Source organism: Melampsora larici-populina (genome assembly GCF_000204055.1).
Source record: "Melampsora larici-populina 98AG31 unplaced genomic scaffold MELLAscaffold_68, whole genome shotgun sequence".
Lineage (NCBI taxonomy): Eukaryota > Fungi > Basidiomycota > Pucciniomycetes > Pucciniales > Melampsoraceae > Melampsora > Melampsora laricis-populina.
Window position 1 is genome coordinate 196,963 of NW_006768832.1, and position 9,500 is coordinate 206,462.

The following is a 9,500-nucleotide window of genomic DNA, read 5'->3' on the forward strand; positions in this document are numbered from 1 at the left end:
GCCCAGGTTTGGTGACAAAAATCAGAAACCCCAGTAAGCTTGTTGTTGCAGGATTCAAAATTTGCCTTCTTGAAGGCATGAAAGGAGCAGTAGCTGGCGGGCAACATGATTTTGGTGGTTTTAGGAGCATAGTTGACGTATTTGGGCTTGTTGGAATTCCTGCTAATTGGTTGGGAGCCTCCCAGCATTATTTTGTGTCTTCTGCCAACCGGATTGGGGGTGTCAGATACCTGGGTTTGCCAGATGTTGAAGTAAGTTGACATGAAAAATGTGTTGCTTTTCTGGAAGATGTGTGATGGAGTGGAGCAGTGTTGGGATTGAATGTGTCTATAGGTTTGTCAAAAATGTCACAAGGAGGATTTAAAAGAGACCTGGAGTGATTAGCTGATTGTGCCAGTGAAAGCCTTGATGACTTGACAGTGTTCTTGGGCTCAGCTTCATCAGGAGGGTTGAGCTGGATTGCTGGTCTCTTAAAAGGAGGCAATTGGGTGAGTCCCATCAGTCAGCATCAAGGTCACTGAGGATGCACCAGCTGAGTGTAAGGTGGAGTGCAGTTCTCCACCTTCACTGTATCAAATCTAGGTGCAAGCTCACAAAGAGCAAGGATTATTCTAATCCCCTTGTATGAATTACTAATCCAGCCAATAATCAGAATCAAAGAAACAATTAACAATTGAGAGAAATAGAGAGATTCAGAAATAATAAGATAGAGAACCTCAAGAGAAAAGAGAAGAATCCAAAAGGGTGGATGTTTGATATCTAAATACTCAGTAGTACACTCTAAACCCATACCCATGATCACATCTGTAACATCCTCCCTTAAACTGAGCTTGCCAATTGGTAAGAAGAAGTGTTGACTACATGGGAGAAATATCTTCAGTGATCACTGTCATCAAAAGTCATAGCAAGAAAATCACAACTCATAATACCTTGAGCCAACATAGCCTGGTTGCTCTGAGTGAGACTCACACGGGACATGTTCTTGATTTGATTATTGGATGGTGTGCTTACATGAAAACCAAACAATTCCAAATCAGCAAGAGCCACCAAATCATTGAGATGAGGATCAATATAACAAAAACAAAGGGACATGAGAGGTTTTTTTTGGTTAACCATTTCAGATTTGTTCTTAGATAGTGGGATCTTGTATAGTTACACAAACATTGAGCTGATTCTTGGGGAAACCAAAGGAAATGCCAGCTTGTAATCCACAACCTGATCCCTTTGTCCCAGAGGGTGCTCTGATAAAATTGAACTGCATACAAACACATGGCAATGTCATAATGTGACACACAACAATACTCTGCTATGTGACAGACAAACCTAAGCCCTGACCAGTTGTGTAGTGGTCACTCTTCTACAAGAAAACCCTTCTCTGGTTTGTGTTGCAGAGGTTCTTCTATATATCAAAGCACTACAGGCATAGTTGCCACAGATGAAGACATTTGAGGAATCTGTGGATAGTGCAGTGGCCCCAAGGAAAAGTGCGTGCAAGGTGTGCTTCTGAGGCAAATCATAGTCATTGGATGACCTCTTTAGCAAATGTAACAAGTACATTCAACTCCCTCCAAACCCATACCATTCTATGGAAGCCTAAAACTATGGGTTTTATGGGTGTATGGTTTTGGAGGATCTCCCTCATAACCCACAGATTAAGGTTTGGCAGGCAAAGTATGGGTGAAGAGGGAGATAAAAAAATTAACAAGCCAATCAAAAAAATCATTTCTTCATATTCAACTTGGAATAGATTGCAGCAAAGTGGCACACAGTCTTAGATGATTGCAACCATTCCATTTGTACTTGAATTTCCCAACCAAAAGTTCAAGTCTCTTCAGCTCATCATTGTTGAGTTGACTGGCAGCCTTAGCTGCATTTTATTATGCTATGATCTTCCCCAAAACAACTCTTTATCTTTCCAGCACAGTCTATGAGCCTTGTATCTGTCTACAACAATTTCTTCCCTCCACTGATAGGTTGCTTGAGAGGCTTGAATCTTTTGTTATTCTCTGTTTGTAGGGCATTGAAACCTGTTTTGATATCTGACATGCTGAATTGCAAAAGGTCTTTTGGAAGCATTTTGAGACTGGCTATGCTGAAAAATACACAAGGATGCAGGTTTTTTTCAAGCTGTGTCAAATTTTGGTTATGGCTTTTGACCTAGGTTTACTGCAAAAAACCTATGGGTCATGGGAATAGTGCGAGGTATGGGTTTTGGGCCACTTTTCCCTGCCCATAAATTTTATGGACCCAAATTTCTATGGGTTAGCTGGAAGTATGGGATTAGAGGGATATGGATTTTGAGGGAGTTGACTGTATTTATGAAGTGTGAGAAATACAATCATGATATATGCATGTTGATTCTATCATCTATGTCTATGGAAGTTATTAATATTCAAGAGAGTGCACAGATTTTTGTGCTGGGCATGCAGACATAAAGTCTTATATTGTGCCACAGGGGTGGTATATTGATATGTATATAACAGTGCTGACATCATGAAGTTGAATCTGATTCTTGATGATCTACCCTAAAAAGGCTGGTGACCACCAAAGTTAAGCCCAGTTCCCGTCTACTACTGTCCCGAAATCAGGAAAGTCAAAAGTCTTGCCCGGGTCGCGAGAGGCTGAAAGATGCATGGGTTATTGATATCCGATGTTTCAGGGCCGGGGCTGAGAGTGAACTCGAAGTTGAAACCGATTCTCGTCTGACTCACCATCTCATCTTTAACTTATCGCATTGCCATCCATCCACAATATCAAACTACCATCTACTTTAGGATCTCACAAAATGAATCACAATTCAAAGAACCAATTCAAGATGGGTTCATCAATTCAAATTAGCTCACATGACAGAAAACCCTCGAAGAAATTCACGACTATCAATCAAAACAATCGAACTGGAAGTAGCACCACCACATTACTGAATAGTTTTCAAGATCAACTTAATATTAATAATGCGAATGGAAATCATCATTTACGCCCGAATCCAATGTACGTTGTTAGGTTCATTTTATACTCTTGCATCTTCAGGCTTGATACATTTATTTAATCATGTTTGAGTATACGAATGGGTTTATAGGTCCTTAGTCCCATCACCTTCAAGGGGAATGAGTCATGAACCGGAGCATTTACAAAAACTAGATCTCACAAATCACGACTTTCAACTAAGATACTTTGCCGAATGGATCCAACCCAAGATCTCAGCACATCGTCATTCGTTCCCTAATCAATTAGCTATCAACATCCAACGTTCTCGTTTCGTGCCTACTAATACACCCGACAATTCAATCACTGACCAACTTACAAGTCTTGGTACCCTGCTTCGAGAGATTCGGAAGCTTAGGGAAGGTATCCTTGCTAGTCATCGGACCGATGAGTTTGCGATCCAAAGTAAGATTGTCAACATTCGCTTCTCTGAGTCACCTGATCTGACTTATCATTGATATTGATTTGATCTGTTGGCAGTTTATGAACTGAGTGCTGAACTAGCGCTAGAATCATGTGATTTCCAACAACTCAACTCGCTTCTTCCTCATCTAATCTTTAAACTCTACAAATCTGTCCCTCTCTCTGCTTCAAGATCTCAGAATACTTCTACTTCAGATGATCAAGACCTACAAGATCAACAAGACCGTCGATTGGTCTTCACTTGCGTGCTTTTACTCATTCCGATCTGTACAAGATTATCTCTAGGACAATTCCTTCACACCTTTCAAGAGATTCCTTTACCTCATCATTCGATTTGTAATCCGTCTACTCATTCAACCCGAGTTGCTAATACGATCAAGATCTATACCTCACTCAACCGAAAGAATTGGGTCCAATTCAATCGAATCACCACACCTCTTCTATCCAACTTAACCAACCGACTTGAAACCCATCAAAATAGTCAAATAGATTGGGATTCAGTTTTACTCTTACACGCTCAGAAACTCGTTCGTGAACAAATCGTTTGGAATTCATTAAGACTTTCTCATTATTCGATTTCAGATTTGAATTATTTATTGAAATCTTTATCTTTTGATACTTCTCATCAATTAGAAGATTGGTTAAAACTTAATAATGTTTATCGATTTCAAAATGGTAAAATCAATTTTAAAACTTGATTTCGTTGTACAAGTTGCTTCCGGAAGCATTTGTACATATTCGAGTCATTTGATCCTTTTTTCTTTATATATGTATCTTTCATTGTACTTTCTCTGTACCCATGAAGAAGTGATTTGATTACAAAACTTCTTCATCAATTCCTCATCCATATCTTTCAACGGAACTTGTTTAATCTTCATTTGTAAAGTAATATCTTGAATTAATATTCTTTTTGTCGGAATCCGTCTGCGCTGCCCGCTGTCCCTCGAGTACGCCTTCCAGAAAGCGCACAGTTCAGTGATCAAATGACTGAATCATGCGAGAGCACTTCAACCCCGCATAAAGTGTAAAAAAACTATAATCGCAATAAATTTCCACTTCTGGTGAATGACATTATTACAATCTTTAAAGAAAATTATTATTCAAGTTTCCTACAGAATGATTCGATTAGTTTATGTATAAGAGTATGAAATCAATAAAAGAACAGATCAGACAGAAACAAATAAATAAGAGTACGTCGAGAGATAATCTAATTACAAACAAAGCAAAAATCTATTTTGGAAAGAAGTATATAAAACAATCCTAAGAAACACAGTTTGATTATTATTAGTTGAAGCTTCTTTACTATACAATTTGAATCAAGAGCAAAAAAAATTAAGCAACTCTTGTGATCTTCAATAGGTTTTCTTGACTAGATCTTTCGATCGAGCAATTGTGGGTATACCATAAACAATTATATATACATCTAGTAGTAATACAAACTTGGAAAAAGATGATCAATAGTGACGATCGTATGAACGTCTTTTAGATGGATCTGATAAGGTTTCGAATGCTTCTTGAAGCTGTAGACCACGCAATAAGAAATCAAAGAGAGGGAAATTACAGATTAGCTCTGAATAGATTAGATATGGAGATAGATCAAATGAGAGAGGGATAGAGGGAAAGAAACTCGAACCTGTTGAAACACGTTGGTCGCACCACCTTTGTCGGGATGTAGTCTTCGACACAACGCTCGATAAGATCGTTTGAGTTCAGACGGCGTAACTGTATGAGAAACCTCAAGGATCTATACTCAACGCAAAGAGATATCAGTTCCACGATCCACATATTTTAAAGGATGAAATCAAGAAAACATACAGCATAATATCCTTTAGGGTCCCTTGCTGAAACTTTAGGACGAGGTGGAGGTGCTTGACGAGGTGGACTAGATCGTCTCGAAGAGTTTCGCCCAGTACTAGAGTTTCGAGACGAGTTATTACATTCTCGTTCGACCTCTCTGATCACAGCCGCTACATCAATCTTCAACCCTGTAGCCCATTGATCTTCTTTTAACAGTTTTGATATCTTTTGATAATCTTGCTGAGCTAGTTTCGTGTTTGATGAAGCGTTGTTAAATCTAGCTTGAGAAAGAAGTGCTCTGATTACATAAGTTCGATATTCAGTTTCAAGCTGTTGCCGTCGTTCAAAGTTATAATCGAGATCTGCAAAGATATGACTAAGCATAGCCTGAAGTTTATGGTTCTGGATAGGTTGCTTTCGATTTGCTTGTTGTTGCTAAAGATGAAAAAGAAACAAATGAAGAAACGTCGTAGTTGAGATATAGTGATCTAATATATGGAAAGATGGAGTTCAGAATGTTGCACTTACAAATACGAGGGCCTCACAAACTATTAATCGAAGTTCAACACGAAAGAGACGTTCCATTTTATCAAAAGAGTGCTCGAGTAATTGCTCGGCAGATTTAATAACTTGATTATGATCAGCCCGATCCATATTTTTGATTCGTGTCCAAGCATTCTTCAACACTTGAGCCCGACTCCGAATTTGACTAAACATAAAGAAAAGAAAAGTTAAAGGATTGTCAACAAAAGCTTCATATGAATCGAATCTTTCAAGTCGAACAAAATCTGTCTTCAGACTTACCCCAAACTAGAGTCTTCATGAGAGGCGAGAGAGCGATCAAAGGACAAGACGGCTTGCTCAAATTTTGCTTGAGCAAAATGAATTAAACCTTGGACTCGCTCTCGATCATATTCAGGTAACTCTCCAGCTTGAGTGCATTGGCTGTCAAAAAGATTTAAATGCAAAAGCACCCCAAAATAAGTTCGTAGTTACTTTAAGACAAAAAGGGGATTGGAAAACCTTACAGGAAAATCTCATAAGCCCCACTTCCATCACCCATGCGAGCTTTAACCTCAGCCTTCCAACAGATCAAAACTTCTGGAAGTTTTTGAGGAGAATTTGAATTACTATGAACATAACCCCAACCCATCCACATTTTTTCAATTGAAGCAATCGCATCAGCCAACATAGTCCAATTAGCCAATAACTTTGATCTTTCTACACATCCGACTGCCTCTTTCAACATATTAATTCGACTGATCAAAGATGACATCTCAGGATAGAGTGGATGAAGATAATCAATAAAGACAGAAGAAGTCGGTTTACTAAGATGTTCAATAGCTTCGTTCGCTTCAATAGGTTTCAATAAAGCTAACTGACATTTCACCAATCTCAAGACTCGTTTACCTAATGTTGATCTTAATGAGTCAGACAACCAAACAGGTAAATGAGTGGATTTTAAAGATTGAAGTAGATCTGCCGCTGCTGGAGTGAATTCTTTGAGAGCCATATAGGCTGAGGCTCGATTAGCGAGTGAGGTGGTGATACCTGGATGAGCTTGTTGATGAGGTTGATATTCGACTGGGTAAGCTTGAATGGCTTTGGTATATAGCTGAACGGCACCCTTCAAAGAGATCCATAGGTTTCAATATAATGCAACAGGAGAAAATGAGAAAATGAGTTGATGAAATTGTAAACTTACGGTATAATTTTTTTCTTGATATAGATTGTTTCCAGCGACTCTGAATCGATCGGCTCTGCCTACTTTTTCAGCATATAGAGCTGAAGTTGGAACACCAGGTACGAAGTTTGGTAAATTTAATTCCATTGAAGCAGATCTACTTGAAATTGATTTAGATTGACTTTTGATTGAATTTCTAGCAGATGAAAGATGAGAATAAGGTTTGGTTCGATTAAGAGAAGAGGATTCAGGATCGGATGGGTGTTCGTAATTCGAAGATCTCGAACGTTTTGAACGTTGATCGGAATCAGGACTGGTTCCTCTTTGTCTTTTGTTTAGGTTTGAATGAGATGGATTGAGATCTTCTTCGATTTCCATTGGCTCTGGTTCTTGATTTGATTGATGATGGTGAGATGAATCTGGTTGATGTCGTCTACGAGAAGAAGAAGAAGAAGAGTTTGAATGATCTAATCTCATTCTTTTTGAAGGATGTGGTTGAGAGTGTTGGTAGGTTAGTTCGATTTCTGGAACTGATGAACTTGATTTCTTTCTAGAATGTTTGAGTCTGATTTGATGAGTCATTCTTGAGATGAGATGAGATGAGATGAGATATCGCAAATGGGTATATTGGATGCTGGTAAATGGTAAGTACTTTCTTGCAATTTTCTTATTTCGTTTGACAATTGATTATGTAAACCGGATTAAGTATACTTAGCCACTTAAGTCTTTACTGCTTGATCCAGTCTAAACTGAAAATCAGAAACCACTTTGGCAACTGAACCATCCTCTCACTGTTAACTGAAAATTACTTTCCAACTTCATCATCATCATCAAATAAACCATCTTCCTGCGCTTGCGTGTTGCGTATTGCAGGTTTCAGGTTGAGCTTCATTCCAACTTACAATTCAAAAATAATTACCAAAATTGTCAGTAGAGTAAACCAATCATCAATTGCACCCCCGCAAAATCGAAATTTGAGTCTTCGACTTAAAGATGCCACACTTAACATCAATGTTAGGCCACAATACATAGACAGGCAAAATCCTTAGATTTGGCTTAATCTAGATATATCCAAGCGAAGTCGCAAAATGTAATTTTTTTTTTTTGGGATCTCCGAGCTTCGGACCCAGGGCTTAAGGCCTAAGCTAAGTACTTAGTTAGGGGTTTAGGGCATACTTAAGTACTTAAAGCTATGTCCTTAAGCTGCTATGGTGCCTACTGTATGTTGCTAGGTATCTTATGCACTTAGATACATAGGCTGGTGTTGGCTCAGCATTTTGCTCGACTTTGGACGTTCGATCACCTTGCTTGAGACGTATCATTGCAAGGCACATTGATCCTTGACCAACAAGAGAGAGAGAGAGAGAGAGAAAAACCACCTACCTAAATTCGCAACTTCTTGTATTGTTGAATGATATTTACTGTCGTGGCTGTGGAGCGATGACATCGACTCTCAATGCGGCATTCCTTGGAACACATTGATGGGAAGAATACAACTTCACAACCGTGGCAGCATCAACACTGTTGTATCCTTGCCTGAAATCAACTATGTGTCAGTAGGAACAAGCCTAGTCAGAAAGGAAGAGAACCTACGCATATGCTGAATGCTGCCTATCGATCTTTCAAAAGTATCTCCGGATGGTCAAAACTGGGCATGACTTCCGTGATTTCTCGAATAGGTTCTTGGAATCTGCAAAACCTTTGCATTCCCGAGAGTGCTTTCGATATTCTAAAGAACAATGTAATGTTAGCCCAGCTTCCAGCTCCAACCCCTAAGCCAACCCCTAACCCTAACCCTACGCACATTTTTTTCTCAAATCTCAAAGATTTCGGACCCGGGACCTATGCGGGGGGGACCTGTTACACATTCTTGACTTTACCCACTGTATATCAGGAGGAAACCATACATTAAACCATCCAATTTCCAAACCTATCCAAAGTCAACAAACAGGGAGGTACGCATATGTCAAGTAGGAATTTCTTCTTGATACATAATTATCCTCAGGATTTACCAAAAAGAGCCCCCAAAGATAGACCTTGAGGGGCTTGCATATCATCTCTGACACACCACTAAACCAATCACGTTTACAAAAAAATATGGTCTTACGGTTGCCTTTTAGACCTTCACAACCATCTTCATTCTTATTACTGAACAAAAGAGCCGTATTCCAAAAGGATCCCACTAAATCTAGCCCGGTGTCCGATATCCGGCGCCCCATATCGGTTCGGACACCGGGCTCTGAGCATATTAACGCCCTTATAAAAGATTGGTAGGGCGCAAAGGGGGGGGCTCATCGTTTTACACCCCCCCAAACCATCAAAACCACCTTATATGCCCCAAAAACGACCGCCAGACAATGGCGGTGGGGACCCGGATCCCCATCCCTCAAAAAACCCGGCCAGAACTTCGAACGAAGTGGATTCGATGATGAGCGAGATCAATTCTTTCTCATCAGGTATTCCAACAACTAACAATGGATTAGTCCAACTCATGCTCAAGATGATGGAAACGATCAACCAGTTGAACAATACGATCAACGAAATGCGTGAAGAAATCCGAATGCTTAAAAACAAACGCCAGCCTGCCCCAGCTAAAACGCCTCCGTCTACGACC

At 39.6% G+C, this 9,500-nt stretch overlaps 2 protein-coding genes across 2 annotated transcripts; one reads left to right on the plus strand and one right to left on the minus strand.

Annotated features, from left to right (window-relative positions):
• Positions 1-2,785: 2,785 nt before the first annotated feature.
• Positions 2,786-4,103, plus strand: MELLADRAFT_112605 (uncharacterized protein; the record flags this gene model as incomplete). Its single annotated transcript, XM_007417122.1, has 3 exons — positions 2,786-2,988; positions 3,077-3,387; positions 3,463-4,103. The coding sequence occupies 3 exons, from the start codon at positions 2,786-2,788 to the stop codon at positions 4,101-4,103; spliced, it is 1,155 nt and encodes a 384-aa protein (XP_007417184.1).
• A 328-nt stretch (positions 4,104-4,431) lies between these two features.
• On the minus strand, positions 4,432-7,511 carry MELLADRAFT_79446 (uncharacterized protein; the record flags this gene model as incomplete). Its single annotated transcript, XM_007417093.1, has 7 exons — positions 4,432-4,925; positions 5,039-5,149; positions 5,221-5,637; positions 5,731-5,911; positions 6,007-6,147; positions 6,231-6,829; positions 6,908-7,511. The coding sequence occupies 7 exons, from the start codon at positions 7,466-7,468 to the stop codon at positions 4,860-4,862; spliced, it is 2,076 nt and encodes a 691-aa protein (XP_007417155.1).
• Between the last annotated feature and the right edge of the window lie 1,989 nt (positions 7,512-9,500).